The 17,179-nt window shown below is 34.6% G+C and overlaps 1 protein-coding gene across 1 annotated transcript in view; it reads right to left on the bottom strand.

Annotated features, from left to right (window-relative positions):
* CCDC178 (coiled-coil domain containing 178) overlaps window positions 1-17,179 on the bottom strand; it is a 368,290-nt gene that overhangs the window by 325,874 nt on the left and 25,237 nt on the right. The window contains exons 3-4 of the mRNA XM_030335810.1: window positions 15,900-16,039; window positions 39-61 (exon numbers count right to left, since the gene is read on the bottom strand). Coding sequence (XP_030191670.1) covers window positions 39-61; window positions 15,900-16,039 — 163 coding nt within the window. The remainder of the gene's footprint in view (window positions 1-38; window positions 62-15,899; window positions 16,040-17,179) is intronic.

The raw sequence follows: 17,179 nt of genomic DNA, 5'->3' as shown, positions 1-17,179 counted from the left end.
AACATAAAAACAATTTAAAAAGAATGAACGGAGCTTACCATTCTTCAAGAGAAGTTTCAAACTGTCAAAATAAAAGATCTCAATAAAAATCAAATTTTACGTATTTCAAAAAATAACAGTAAACTCATACTTGAACTCACAGATAAAACTATAAGTGCTCCACTTCGCATGTCCCATCATATGCGGTCAAACAATACTCTGTTATTTCTAAACCAGGTATTCTACATCCACTACGTAGTCCTTTCATTATTACTGCCACCTAATTATTCTTACCTTTCATCTTCTAAATCTTACTCCTTCATCAAAGGCCAGTTCAATGCCACTTACTCCCAGAAGACTTTGCACATAATGAGAAGTGCATTATACCCATTGAGTTGTAATATATTACCAAAGAGTGGAAAACACATAACTATAGGTAAGTTCACAAATATCTCGTTTTCTATAGTGTCCCTCTTTTAGACTATAAACTCCAGGCTAGGAGTCATGCTCTACAGATATATTCTAAGAATATCTTGGGCTGTGACACAAATTACCAAAAATACAAGAGAATACATAGTCATAATTTTATGGGTTTCTTAGATAATCTCTAATTCCAGATGTTAGGTTGGGCATACATGATTACTTCTCTTCAATTCCCATGTTGTACAATATTTCTGGAGAAAAATATATATGTTTGCCAATAAAAGCACTGGAACATATACTTCAGAATAATTCCCAGAAATAGAAAGAAATCAGAAGGGATTGCTAGTGAAAACAGAGCAAAGAAAAATATAACTCAGAAGAGGAAAATGAAGACCATTTCAGGGGAGGTGAAAGGCTTCTCTGTGGAGCTCATGAAAAATTCCCAGCATGTGAGAAGCATGTGAGAAGAAGCAGGTGATAATCAAAGTAAACAACTAAAGGCCAGCCTATGGTGAAGCAGACTAGTCTTATTGCTTTTCGTTCTGAGAACCCAGTATACATGGCTGAAAAGATTCCTTCTAGTCACTGACATGAGAAGAACTCTCTAGCCACACAAGATCTGCCTGAGATGGAGAGGCTGTCTAAGAATGGAAGTTGTGGTTCTAGGGAGAAACAAAATGGAGCCCACATAACTAGCAGAATCTCATATAGAAACAAACAGATGGGTAAGGAAAAACAAAGGCTGATTCATCAATGAGTGAAAATACTCTAAAGTGCTACAACCAATTCAAACTCATGCTTATTTAAGTAAACAAAAAAAAAGAGTCCCTCAACTTTCTTGCCTAAGCATATTACTTCCCATTTACAAGGAGCTCCAGTATAATTTTGTATATACTGGATAAAAGCCTTTGATGTAAGCAGACTTTGACAGCTGCTAAAAAGCAAACAAATAACAGCAAAAAGCAGCAAAAACAACAAGAAAAACCAGCAAAAAATGTATGCTCACAACAAGTAATCAGTCTGGTCTATTATTTATAAATACAGAAGAACAAAAAAGACTATACAAATAATTAAGGAAATATTAGAGCATAACAAATAAGAAAATTTACTTAAGACATAACAGAAACACTGGGATGAACAAAAGGGAATACAATAATAAATTCAAGGCATATGTGTATTTCTCCACAATATTAAAAAAAATATAAAGATGAAATCTAGTATAGGAATGTTGCTATCCAAGGGGTGCCTGGGTGGCTCAGTTGGTTGAGCATCTGACTTCAGGTCATAATCTCATGGTTTGGGAGTTTGAGCCCCATGTTGGGCTCTGTGCTGACAGTTCAGAGCCTGAAACCTGCTTCAGATTCTGTATCTCCCTCTGTCTCTGCCCCACCCCTGCTTATGCCTGTCTCTCTCTCAAAAATAAACATCAAAAAAAAAAACTTTTTTAAGAAAAAGAATGTTGTTATCCAAATATGAAAAAGACTAAAATAAGTAATCATTTCATTACCTATATACATGAGAATTTAGTTTTTTATAAAATTTACATTTCAAATCAAGGGAGATGAACAAGTCAATAAATGATATTAGGATAATTTAAAAGTTATTTGGAAGAGAAAAAGTATGTGTCTCATGCTATACCATAAGGTAATAAACTTCAGATCTGAAGAAGCCAAATGTAAAAAAAATAAGGTTAACTGAAATAATAAAACATTTTAATAATCTTGATATGAGGCAAATTCTGTTCAACAATACAAAATTTGTCAGATAATGGATTGGTTTTACATATTAAATTTCTCTATGAAAGAGTACTGCAATAAGTTAAAAATACTACAAGCAGAAAAAAATTGTAACAACATAAAAGAAATAGATATTTATCAATACTTCTGCACATATGTAAAAAATAACAAACAAAAAAACCTGGGGAAAACTTTATGAACAGCAATTAACAGAAAATTAAATACAAATGGCAGAAAGCTTAGGATGTTCTATTTATGTGTACTAAATGATCTATATATATTAGCCCTATCTATGTACATGTACATATAATATATACACACAGATATATGTTAAATTGAATACTATATGTATATTTCATATGTAAAGAACTAATAATTAAACATCAGGTTTTCATCAATTTGCCCACCTTCCTCATTATCTCCTACTTAATCCTCTCCTCTAAATTAGTTTCAGTATTTGCTAAACTGCTGAAATTTTCTTGTGCTAACAGTATAATAGATTTAATGGAATCTAAAAAAACTTCTGAAGAGACTAAATTCATCTACATAATAAAAAAAACTGATGAATGCAGTTGTTTGAAATCCCAATGGGTTTAGCATGTAATATGACAAGCTTATTCTAAAATCTATATGCACTAAGACCAGCCAAAGAAGTATAAGAAAGGAAAAAAGAGGGAACTACCATACCAAATATTAAAACATATTATGGAGGGGCAGGCGCCTGGGTGGCTCAGTCGGTTGAGCGGCTGACTTCGGCTCAGGTCATGATCTCGCGGTTTGTGAGTTCGAGCCCTGAGTCCCGCTCTGTGCTGATGGCTCAGAGCCTGGAGCCTGCTTCAGATTCTGTCTCCATCTCTCGGCCCCTCCCCTACTCATGCTCTGTGTCTCAGTGTCTCTCAATAATAAATAAACGTTAAAATTTTTTTTAATATATTATGGGGATGTCTAGATGGCTCAGTAGGTTTAGCGTCCCACTCTTGATTTCGGCTCAAATCATGATCTCACAATTGGTGAGATGGAGTCCCATCTGCTTGGGATTCTCTCTCTCTATCCCTTCCTACACACTCATGCACTCTCTTTCTCTCTCTCAAAATAAATAATGACTTTAAAAAACCATATTATGAGCATATTTAGTAAAATGAAGTACTATAATAGAGATAAAATTAACCAGTGGAATGATGGGAGTCAGAAATAGATATAATCATATATGAACACTTGATATGATAGATAGAATGTAACTGATTTCTAAGAAATGACTGGATTTTGCAAAAAACTGATGTTGAGAAAATAATTTTTCTCTATTTTACAAATGAAAATAACTACCTATTCCATTCTTTGTATCTGCACACACACAAAAACACAATTCACGTTGTTTTAACAATTAAATCTCAAGCAAAAAAACACCTTAAAATTTTAGAAGAAATAAAAGAAAAACTTTCATGACTGCACTATGGAGAGAGTTCTTAAACAATATGCAAAGCACTTAAAGGGAAAATGAAAGATGTAAGTGTATTAAAATTAAAAACTTATTTAACTAAAAGATATCATAAAGTAAAAAGACAGGTCAACTGAGAGAGTAAGTTTAAAACATATATAACAAATTAAAGATAGCAACTTGTTCCTACAGGTCAGTAAGAAAACCCAAATAAACCCAAAAGACAATGGCAAATGATAAATGTACAGAGAAGAGAATGAGCATTCAATGAGTGTATTATTAGACCTTAAACTAATCATAATTAGGAAAATAATTATCCCTCAGGTTTAAGTGGTAACTCACAGTCCTGCATACTGCAGAAACCTACCAACAGGCTGATTTATATAATAGTCCTGAGAAACCATTTGAAGTATCACAAGAAGTCAGAAAGAAAATGGTTTAAGAGGCTCTTTAATAATTGTGACAAAGTTACCCAAAAAATGTTAAATTCCTCAACAAGTATGCAATGCTTAATACTATGGGTTTATATCCTTTTTGTAGCACAACAGGAGACATGATGTATTTTATAATGATAAGATAGGTTACCTACATTTTTCAAAATAGAGTTAAATTTGGTATAAACATTTTAGGATCATCTATCAAAACTTACCATAGCAACCTTTTTGTAGATGTTAAGTGATGAAGCAATAAAGAAAAACTATTTTAATCAGTCTTTGAATCCGATATATAGAAGGCAAACTTGACATACCTAGATTCAAATACACATTGATAACATGGTTAACAAAGGGAATGCCTAACATACCACAGAAAACTTTGGAGTTTTATAGTCATAATACTTATCTGAAATATTTATAAAAGTTTTAGAAACTGCTTGAAATTGCTAAATTATTTTAATAAATTCCGTTAAATTAAGCTTAGAATTTCACTTACTGCCATAAATGTTTGAGATATTTAGAAACACTGAGTTCTAATTCGCAGTTAAACAATTTTACCCAACTAACACAAAATTCCGTACATTTTTTTATTTCTTTCTCTTTCAAAAAGCAAGAGAAAACAAAAGTGGAGGGTACTAAAAATATCACATGGACACACTTTTAAAAATTAACACATTACGGGGAAATCAAAAACTTTATTTGCCTTTAGCTCTAAACTACATTGCTCACAAACTTCTGCTTGATACGTGTAACATTCTAAATGACCTGGTTATTTAACTTCATATTTCTATTAAAAAGTATTCCCAAATGTTTTATATATTTAAATTATATTTATATATTTTATATTATATAATTATATATATATATATATATATATTTATATATATAATATGTATATTTAAACTATATTTAAATATATTAAATATAATTAAATAGAAATTAAATAAATATAAATTATAATTTATATATTTAAGTTAAATATATAAATTACATTTATATATTTAAATTTAAATATTTAAATTAATTGTCACATTTAAATGCTATTTACTTTTTAAGACAAGGTATTCATATACACTTCTATTTCCAGTCTAAAAATTAAGAAAAAATAACTTTATGGTGGGAATCTCCTTTTTATTATAAAATATTTGTAGATGTGAAATTCTAATACTGAATACTATCTCCCACAACTGTGACCAACTTTCATCTGGAACGAATACTCATACCATTGAATCTGCAATAAATTTGGAGTTTCCTATAGTCAACCTACACAAAGGTTCAAATCTGCTTGAAAACATAGGCAATGTTTATCAAACAATATGCCAAATTCAAAGTTTTTTTTTAAAAGAACAAGTACATCCTCCCCATGTTTTAAAAAGCAGCTTCATGCAAAATTTGAAATAATTTTAAAAATTATTCCTGAGCCCATTCATTAAAGCATATTTATTTAAAGAACTGACACATAAATTCAGCGAAGTCACCGGATACAAATTCAACATACAGAAATCTGTGCCATGTTTACACACCGATAGCACAGCAGCAGAAAAAGAAATCAAGGAATCAATCCTATTTACAGTTGCAACAAAAACCAAAAGACACATAAGAATAAATCCAACCAAAGAGGTAAAAGATCTGTACTCTGAAAAGTATAGAACACTGATGAAAGAAATTGAAGAGTACACAAAGAAATGGAAAAACATTTCACGCTCATGGATTAAAAGAACAAATATCATTAAAATGTCTATACTGCCCAAAGTAATCTACACAGTTTAATGCCATCCTATCAAATACCATCAGCATTTTCACACAGCTAGAAAGTGCAGTTCCTAAAATTTGTATGGAACCAGAAACACCTGAACAGCCAAAGCAAATCTTGTAGAAATAAAGCTGGAGGCATCACAATCCCTGCTTCAAGGTATACTACAAGCTGTAGTCATCAAGATAGTATGGCACTAGGACAAAAACCGACACATAGAACAATGAAACAGAATAGAAAACCCCAGAAATGGTTCCACAACTCTGGGTGAACTAATTTCACCAAAGCAGGAAAGAGTATCCAATGGAAAAAAGACAGTCTCTTCAACAAATGGTGTTGAGAAAACTGGATAGCAACATGCAGGAGAATGAGGCTGGACCATTTTCTTACAGCATATACAAAAATAAATTCAAAGTGGATAGAAGACCAAATGTGAGACAGGAAACCATCAAAATCCTAGAGAAGATCGCAGGTAGCAACCTCTTTGACTTCGACCATAGCAACTTCTTACTGGACATATCTTTGGATGCAAGAGAAACAAAAGCAAAAATTAACAACTGGGACTTCATTAAGATAAAAAGCTTTTGCACAGAGAAGGAAACAATCAACAAAACTAAAAGGCAACCTACGGAATGGGAGAATGTGCAAACGACATGTGATAAAGGGTTAGTGTCCAAAACCTATAATGAACTTATCAAACTCAACACCCAAACAAACAAATAATCCAGTTAAGAAATGGGCAGAAGACATGAGAAGAGATTTCTCCAAAGAAGACATCGAGATGACTAACAGACACATGAAAAGATGCTCAGCATTACTCATCAGCAGGGAAAAACAAATCAAAACCATGATGAGATACCATCTCACACCTATCCAAATGGCTGAAAGTAACAACATGGGAATAACAAGCGTTAGGATGTGGAGAAAGGGGAACCCTCTTACTCTGTTGATGGCAATGAAACTTTGTGCACTGACTTTGGAAAACAGTATGGAGATTCCTCAAAAGTTAAGAATAGAACCACCCCACGACCCAGCAATTCCACTACCAGGATTTCCCAAAGGATACTAACATACTGATTTAAAGAGGCGCATGCACCCTGATTTACTTATCAACAATAGCCAAATTATGCAAAGAGCCCAAATGTCCATCAACTGATGATGAATGGATAAAGAAGTTGTGGTATAGATACAATGGAATATCACTCATCCATCAAAAATAATGAAATTTTGCCATTTGCTATGACATTGATGGAGCTAGAGTGTATCATGCTACGCAAAATAAGTCAGAGAAAAATAAATACCACATGATTTCACTCCTATGTGGAATTTAAGAAACAAAACAGATGAACACAGGGGATGGGGGAAAAAAAGAGAGAGAGAGAGGCAAACCATAATAGACTGTCAACTATAGAGAACAAACTGAGGGTCCCTGGAGGGGAGGTAGGCAGGGGATACGCTAAATGGGTGATGGGTATTAAGGAAGGCACTTGTAATGAGAACTGGGTGTTGCATGTTAGTGACAAATCACTAAATTGTACTCCTAAAACCAATTATTACACTATATGTTAACTTACGATGTAAATTAAAAAATTATATAAAATATATAAATAAATTTGAACAAAAAAAGGCATTTAGTTAATGCCTATAATGTGCCAAGTAATGGTACCACTATTGTGACTGATGACTTACATATAGACTCTAACTTCCAAAATTTTACAATTCTGTAGGAGAGAAACATAAAGTAACAACTAAAACACAATGTGTTAATTGTCACAGTAGTGGGCAGTAAAATGTCTTATGAGATTTCAAGGGAAGACAGTTATCCTAAGCTGTGGAGAGCAAAGATGGTTTTGTGGGACTAAGAGGGCAAAACAGAGATAACAGAAATTTCATAGGTTAAGGCCCAGAGATTAGAGGTCATCAAAGCTAGAACAGAATATATGAAGGGACATGAAGCTTAAGAGTAAATATTATTTTATAAAGGGGCTTTGATGTTATGCCTAGGAATAGGAATTAATCATTATTAATTGACTGAAATGACTCTTCTAGTATCCAGGCAAAAATGAGAGTGGTCCGAATGAAGATACTATAGTATAGATAGAATTGTTTGGATTTGAGACACATTCCAGAGGTGGAATCAAAACAAATCACTGACTGTATATAAAGGGTGAGGAAAGGTGAGTAGTCAATATAATTAATCAACCTCCTGACTTATGGTCCTGGGTGAATAACTGGTGCCATTAACTGAACCTAGGAACACAGAAGAAAGAAGAAATTACTAGTTCAATTTTGTATGTTTCAAATTTGAGAGGCTCCAATGACATATATAAAAAGGTGTTCAATGGGCGCCTAGAAAAAAAAGAAAAATTTGAGCTGGAAATCCCAATTTAATCTAAGAATACAATGTATAAATAGTATCAATTCAAATGGGATCACCCACGAGGAGAATAGAGTCAGAAGGGGACATAGTTCGGGAGCACCAGTATTTCCAACATGGACAGAGGAAGTAAACATGGAGAGAGCCATAAAAACTGGCTAAAGTATCCACCAAAGTGGGAAGAAAGCCTGTTGACGGTCAAGTTAGCAAAACAAAACAAAACACCCCAACAACACAGGAAAAGTATTTTTCCAACAGGTGAAGGTGAACAAAACTTTCATTTCCAACACTATACAGAGTGGAGTTTTCCATTTTATTTAGTTACTTATTTGTGATCTAAATGTATATGTGTAATTTCAATGTTATATTCAACAATGTATCAATTATTCCTGCATAATAAACCACTCTTAAACTTAGTGGCTAAAAACAATCCCCATTTTATTTGCTCATAATTATGAGTCACCATGTAAACTGGGTGTAGCAGGATGGGTTCTTGGTCTTGTCTGAAGGCAACCAATGTGAGCACAAACTCATTAGTCATCTGACAGCTTCACTAGGATAGGTAGTTCTAGACAGCCTCACTCACAAGTCTGGTGGTTTCTGCTGACTGCACAATGGGCGCCTCTCTCTACTTGGTCATTCATCCTCAAGAAGGCTATATTAATTAAGCCTATTTACATGGGAAGCTTATGGGAGCAAGAGAGTGACAGCAGAGGCTTCAAGGCCTCTCGACAAGAGACTTTGCTTAGAAGTTGTCTGATATTTCTTCTGACACGTCTGTTGTTCAACCCAAATCCAGTCTATGCTTAAAGGCTGGGAGAGTAGGGATTGCCTGTTAATGGAAGGGGGTGTAAAGGATGAGGGGAGCCATTTTAATCCTCCATTTTCTTACCTTTCACCCCAAGAATATACATGCCTCCTGTGTGCAAAATGTATCAAAGGCTTAAATGTAAGTGCTAAACCATAAAACCATACAGAAAACAAAGAGGTAAATCTTCATGACCTGGATGTTGCAATGAATTCTTAAATATGACAGTAAAAGCATAAAGAATAACGACAAAAGGATAAACTGAAATTTATCAAAATTAAAAACTTTTGTACATCAAGGGACATTATCAAGAAAGTGAAACACAACCTATATAATGGGGCTAAATGCTTGAAAATCATATATTTGATTAGGGTCCAGGATCAAATATATAAAGAAATTTTTACAATCTCAACAACAAAATTGTTGAGTTATGAAAAATGGTTTGGTAGTTCCTCAATAAGTTAAACATAGAATTACCATTCCATTTGATAAAGCAATTCCACCCCTAGGTGGAACTGAAAAAGAACTGAAAAGAACCAAAAGAACTGAAAAAAAAGGTATTTACAATAGACAAAGGTGGAAACAATCCAAAGGCCCACCAACAGATGAACAGTTAAACATAGTGGTATATACATATAATGGAATATTGCTCAGCCATAAAAAGTAATAAAGTACTGATACATGGTGCAATGTGGATGAACTTCAAATATTGTGCTAAGTAAGAGGAGCCAGACAAAAAAAGATCATATTGCATGATTTAATTTATATAAAAAAAATTCAGAATACGTAAATCCACAGAAATAGAAAGTAGATTGTGGTTGCCACACCAGGGTAGAGGTGAACAGATATTAAATCCTTAATGTGAATGGGGTGGTGAAAATATTCTGGGACTAGATAGAAGTGTTGACTGTACAACATTGTGAATATATTAAATGCCACTGAGTTGTTCAGTTTAAAATGGTTAATTTTACGGTACGTGAACTGTGTCTCAAATAAAAAAAATTTTAACTGGAACAAAGTATGGGCTTTAGTTAATAATAATTTATCAATATTGATTCATTAATTATAATAAATGTACTATTCTAATGTAAGATATTAAGCTAGGGAAAACATGGTCCAGAGTATACATGAAATCTCTATATTATCTTCCCTATCTTTCTGTAAGTCTTAACCTGTTTTAAAATGAAGTTTAATAAAACAATACTATTTAGAAGACATAAAAATTACTTAATTAAATGAAAGGAAATAATACTAAAGCAAAAAATATGACCATGGCTTTTGAGTTATGAGGTTTGAACCCCATCAGATTAATTATGAAGCCCCAAAGTTCTTATGGGAATTGTAACATTTTGGACTAAAATACAAAAGATTAAAAATGCAGAGAAACTTCCAATTTATATCAGTGTTATGAACAAAACTGTGTTCTACTAAAATTCATATGTTGGAGCCCTAATCTCCAATGTGACTATATTGAAGATAGGGCCTTTAAGGAGATAATTAAAGTTAAAAGATGTCATAGAATGGAGTCTTAATCCAATAAAACTAGTATTCTTATTAGAAGACAAAAAAAAAAAAAAATAACCCACCAGAGCTCACTCTCTCTCAACATGTGGGCACAGAAGAAAGGCCATGTAAGAACACAGTGTGAAGGAGGCTGTTTACAAGCCAGGAAGAAATCCTCAATAGAAACCAACTGTGACAACACCTTGATTTTGGACTTCTAGCCTCCAGCACTGTGAGAAAATAAACTTCTGTTGTTTAATTCTTCCAGCCTGTGGTATTTTTTATGGCAGCCTGAACTAATACAGGAAAAAAGTTTCAGATAGTTACTCAGGTCTACTTCTTACGGAATTCCAAATATCTCTCAGAACCAAGAGCTCAGAGAGTAATGCAAAGAGACAAAGAGAACCACAAATTAGGAAACTATCCCCAGGAAGCAGAACTGGGTCTTGGCAGCATTGTTTAGACTCAGAGGTGACAGACCTAACACCATGTGCCCTCATAAATTTCAGAATTACAGGCATCAGTGAAAGTTATGTGTCTTTCATTTCTTTCCTTTTGAGTAACACTGTTCATTGTGACAATTTTGTCCCCGCTTCACCACTGTTTGCTAAGTGTGCAGGAGCAGTATTTAACATCATTTTAATTCACAGATCTCTAGACCAAAAGAAGCTGCACCCAGAGAACATCATCCACATCATATCTGTTGTGGAACATATAATCATGGACCTCTGCATGATACCATCATGGAATGAAACTTTTGGGGGGTTGGTGATTACAGTCTGCAATTGGATGGGTTGTGGACCATGATGTCAATGGACCAACAGATTGACTGCTACATAAATTGTCCCCACAAATTCATTTCTCGTGTCATCCACATCTTGTCTAATATTCTACTGCATTAACAAAGGGATTGATTATGTGCTTTGCTTTGGCCAGTGGGACTTGAACAATCATAACACACGCAAATAGTTTAAGCTTTTGCCCACTGAGATCTGTCCTCCTAGAACACTGTCCCAGACATGGGTGTGAGGCCCTCTTAGTCACTATTTCCAGTTGAGTTAGCAGGTGTTACATCACATAACTGGCCCCAGGCAAGAACTAACAAAATTGTCCAGCTGAGCCCAGAACAAATTGCTCAACGGTAACAAAATAAATGCTTGTTCTAGCCACAAAGTTTGAGAGAGAGACAGAGACAGAGAGAGAATGTGTGTGTATGTGTATACCAATAGATAGAAAAAAAAATGTTTACTTTTCTGAAGGTATTTTCATTAAAACAATAAAAACCAAATCCAGATTCCAATGAAAAAGTGAGTAATTTGTAGGAAACAAATGTTTAATTTATGCAATCCTTTTCAGATGTTAGTTAGGTAAAACATGAAGAAAGAGAAAAAGATATGTCTAAAGGTGTATGGGATAAAAAATATTTTCTTGAAAACAAGAGAAACATCAATATTTTAAATATTGATAGGAGCGAGTTAGGGAAAAAAAAAAAGTAAATTTGGAAGAGAGATGTGAACACCTGATGGAACAAGATCCTTGAAAAAGATGGAATGCAGATGAGGGGAGTAGCTACTGAGGAGGGAAGAGATTTCCCATAGAAGGACAAAAGGAATATTTGTGGAATTCAAGAATGTTGTGGGATAACAAGAGTTCGAAGCATTTCTATTGTCATACCTCCTATTTTCTTTGTAAAGTAAGAGATGAATGAATAGTGAATTAGAGGATTTGGAGACCTGAACCAAAGAGAGGACGGGAAGAGCCACTGGAAAATACTACAGAAAGTTCTGGTTAACAAACAGAATAATTTCAGAGCACTGCTAAAGGCCCCACTGAGGTTGGACACCATGAATGTGTAACATCTCAAATTGGGATTTCTGTGTAATGTTTTCTGGCACTATTCAGCAGCCTGGGGTGTCGGAATGGAGATGGCAGATCATGAGAGGGAACTCATCAGGGCTTGCAGAGTTCTGTCAGACTAGAAGGATGGTAAGATAAAAAAGTAAAGAACCAGCTATACCAATTAGTGAGTGTTTTAAGAGATGAATACATTAGTCAAGAAAGTAAATAATGGAAAACGGGAATGATAGAATGGCAAATAGTGAATACTTTAGGATTTGAAGTGTCCTTAAGTTTCAAATGAAATAGAATTAACAGAATAAGAGAACTCAAAGTATTAGAGATTTAGTCAGTAGGATCAGATGATTAAATATTATTTTTCAGAATTCGAAAACACATGTGAAATGGTATAAGCACAGCAAAATTTTCTAACTGGAATCGTAGGCATTTCATCATTCATATTTTTTTGATCCTCATAGCTGACCTACTTTCAGGGATACTTTCAGTACGGGGGAGAATAGGATGTTCTTAGATCTCAGACACACCTGCCTGGATGCTAACTCTGACATTGACTGTGTGATCTTGGGGGAAGTCGTTATCTCCAGAATCTGTTTCCCCATCTGTAACTGGGGATAATGGCAGTTTCTACCTCACAAGTTTTTTGTAAGGTTTCAATGAAATCATACATATTAAGTGTTTAATACGGCCTATGATATATAGTAAGCGCTTAGTATTACCATTATACCACTTTTACTGCTAATAATGTTATCATTTTTGTATGACACATTCTTTATATTTTAAAGAATGATTTCTAAATACTTTCTCTCTATGCCGTTCTTTCAAATCATGGTAACATTTTAATGATTTGTATTAATCAAATGAAGAAAAAAACTTTCAGTTCAGTAGAAATGACTCCAAAGTAAATAAAGCTATCTCTAGTCTAGGTCATCTAGAAAAAGACAGTGGAAGGGGCGCCTGGGTGGCGCAGTCGGTTAATCGTCCGACTTCAGCCAGGTCACGATCTCACGGTCCGTGAGTTCGAGCCCCGCGTCAGGCTCTGGGCTGATGGCTCGGAGCCTGGAGCCTGTTTCCGATTCTGTGTCTCCCTCTCTCTCTGCCCCTCCCCCGTTCATGCTCTGTCTCTGTCTGTCCCAAAAATAAATAAAAACGTTGAAAAAAAAATTAAAAAAAAAAAAAAGACAGTGGAAAAAAAATAAAACAAAATCTAGTACTTGTATGGGAAGTTCTCCAGGTAATTACTTCTATCATATTGCCATGTTTTCTCATCTTTGCAAAAATAAATATAGAGAAAAGGTTCACAGTAACTCTACTTTGAAGAATTTTCTTTTCAAAATTCAGAATTGCAATTAAACTATTAGGAATGCATGGACAGACTTATGGCAGATTCATCTCTGCTAATCACAGGCTCTACAGCATTCATTCTGACTATAACGGAAACCACTGCGATTCAGTGTGCAAACAAACTAAAATGGTTGATCCAAAGAAGACTGACCTTAGGGCACCTGGGTAGCTCAGTCGATTGACTGTCCACCTCTTGATTTTGGCTCAGGTCATGATATCACAGTGCATGGGTTCAAGCCCACATCTGGCTCCACACTGACAGGGCAGAGCCTGCATGGGATTCTGTCTCTCTTCTCTCTCTGCCCCTCCCCTGCTTGCTTTCTTTCTCTCAAAATTAAAAAAAAAAATTTTTTTTAATTTAAAAAAAGATTGATCTTTTCACTCACTTAATGTCATCCATACCCAAAGTAGATGATGGCTTTATAATTATCTATAGAGCTTTATCTAATAAAAGATTAAGATGATTCTGATTAAAAGCAAACAAGCACTGTTTCCATAAGAAACCCCACAACCATCAGCAGTAGCCCCCAGCCCTAGAAAACTAATCTGCTACCTCTACAGACTGGCCTATTTTGGACATTCCACATTAACAGGACCATACAATATGTGGTCTTTTGTGATTATGGTAATGGTTGCACAACTCTGTAAATACACTAAAAAATGCTGAAGTGTACACTTTAAATGACAAACTTTATGATATGTAAATTATCTCAATAAAGCTGTTTTAAAAATCAAGCACTTTATAGAGAAACACAATCGATAAGTTAGACAAATGTGAAAATGGTGTAATTAAAAGAAGATGAACTGCAGGCCTAGAGAGAGCATCACTTTCTTTTTCTCTGTCCTTGACCCCAACCCAATCCCAGCATAAATGTACTCCTTACAGTCCCAAGAAAAACCCAATTTCAATGGGAAGAAATGTCACTGTGAATTGAACAAAGTCAAGAATGTTATTTGAGCCATACGTTCAGATTTGCAGGCCTTAGCAGAAGAAATGTACTTATTTGGGCAAAACACCCCTTTCTCTTTTGCTGGCTGGCAGATCCTTCATGAACCAGCCTGTCTTCATCATTGGGCCATTTTTTTCCCCAACAATTGGAGTAATAAAACATGAAGTTTGGGTAATGTTGGAGACATAATTAACCAGTTACCTGCTTTGACTCCTAACCCCCAAATCCAGAGGAATCACATAATCTGCAACTCAAAATAGGACTTATTTTTTGCCCTTCACGTTGGGGATTGCAATGGAATTTGGGGTGGAGGTTCCAGCCGGGATCACCAAGTTGTTTCTCTGCGTTATTTTGCCCTCTGCACATATAATCCCTTGGAAACTGGTAAAGGGGTGAGCCCTGTTGCTCCCCCAGAACTAGACAGGTAAAGACAGTGCCTGGGACTATAGGCAATGAATGAATAAAACTGAATAATGTTAAACTGCTCCCAAGGGTACAATCAGCTGACAACTTTTATTGGATAAAATATTTTCAAGTGGTAAAAATGTTGAGAAGAAATGTCCTGCAATTTTAAGGACTACACTCGTATGCCTCTTGAAGAAGACAACACCCTACATCAAGCATGAAGACTGGTCCATCAGAACTTTCTCAGAGCCAGATCCAACAACAGTGGTGAGGGAAGAGATACAGCACAAACCTATCCTCTTGTTTGCACAATCTATTTGTGCAGTGTTTGCACAGAATAATCTTAATGAAAGGTATGGGAAGGTTTTTATCATTCTTGTCATCTTTTGAAAATAACCAGAAGTTACAGTGTTTTCAGGATTAAACTCCCTTCAGAATAATAAAGGCAAACAGGTTAAAAAGACAGAATCATTACATTCTCTTTCAACAGACCTATTAAGTATTTCTTTAGAACAAAATAACTCATTAAGAAGGGCACGCCGTCCTTTCACACACCAATTTACTCATCTAATCATCTAATCAGTTTAGTGTCCCTAAAAATGATGTAAATACTATTTAATTTACTAGTCAAGTTGGCTTATGGAAATTACTACTTAGCATGATTGCCTCCAGATAACGAACAAACAGGTAGGGGAAAAAAAAATCTGTTTAATAAGGTCGTTTCACCCTTCTGAAGTGAGACTATCAAAAACATGTCTAGATTAGTAAATTATACAACTAAGCAAAGATTCTATAAAATATTCCAAGCATCATTAAAAAAAAATAACTCCCTGGGATGAGTAACAGCTCTTACAGGTTCTATCAAGCTTCCAAAAAATGTTAGCATTTTAAATCTTACCCGTTTCAAATGCTCTTGTATTTTAGATTCCACATTTTCAATGTGTGAAATCATTTTGTTGACACATGGTGCTGGGATGTTTACTAAAGCACAGCTTTGACGTCGACATGGGTAACTAAAGTAAATGCCTTCATTCACCCCTTAAAGATAAAGCAGACAGAAATTAGTTAATAGTTACATACAAAATAGTAAACTGTGATATTCAGAATATGCAAAAAATATTCTGCTTTATTAATACTAACACTTTTTAAATTTCTTTAATAAACACATTGACAAAGAGTTCAGAAAATTATGGAATGGTATGATATTAGGTGATATTAATTATATGTAATTATTAAAGTATTCTATAACATCATGAACTAAACATTAAAAAAAACACTAACGAAAAAAGGCAAAAAACCAGTTAATCCAGTAGTTTCTAAATAGTTCCTGAATCACTTAAAAAATGCCTTTGAAATATATTTCAAATTCTCCCTTCAAAGAGAGTCCACATCTCCCAGTGTAAATAATATCCAACCATTCATGCATTGAAGAAGTTCTTTAAATCCAGCATGAGTTTCTCTTGCTGAAAAAAAATAAAAGCAGGTCCCCTTCATCCTTATAATAACCTCATTTTCTACCTTCCATTTCTGAAAATTGGAGTCTCATGCAAAGAGTGATTGATGTTCCCACTATAGCATTCAAGTTGTACTCATCATAAAATCCACTCAGTCGGATGTGCCTCAGTGATTCTAATCCTGGCATGTCCCGAGTCGACTGAAGGTTGCAGAAGCACAGCAAAGTTGTCCATGAAACTCCACCAAAGTGCTTACTTGCAGTCCTTTTGCCTCTAAGGACTCTATTGGGCTGGATGATAGCTGCAGTCACTGATCTTAAATGCAAGACACAAAATAGGCTCGGTGCCTCAGTGAGAACAGTGTGATGTCCTCATTTCGGCTGACCTTGAAGAACACAGAAGTTATGCCTTGCCTCCAGACTGTGCTTTTTGTTTTCATGCCAACTCAGAGAGTAAATATCTTCATTTAAACAGCAATGTTTTAAATGTCTTTTAAATAACATCTCCTCCAAAAACATAATGTCCGTGAAAACAGCATACCTGTTTCATTTACAAATGTTTACACTATCCCATATGTTACATATATGTATAAACACATATACGTGCATACGTATATATACACACATATATGCACACTAACATTTTTTGAGAACTAAAAATATGTGCCAAACATGGAACTATGCTAAGTACTTTTGATTCCATATTTTATTTAATCTTCACCACA

The sequence above is a fragment of the Lynx canadensis genome, chromosome D3 (genome assembly GCF_007474595.2).
Source record: "Lynx canadensis isolate LIC74 chromosome D3, mLynCan4.pri.v2, whole genome shotgun sequence".
Taxonomy (NCBI): Eukaryota; Metazoa; Chordata; class Mammalia; order Carnivora; family Felidae; genus Lynx; species Lynx canadensis.
This window is presented reverse-complemented; position numbering and strand designations above follow the sequence as displayed.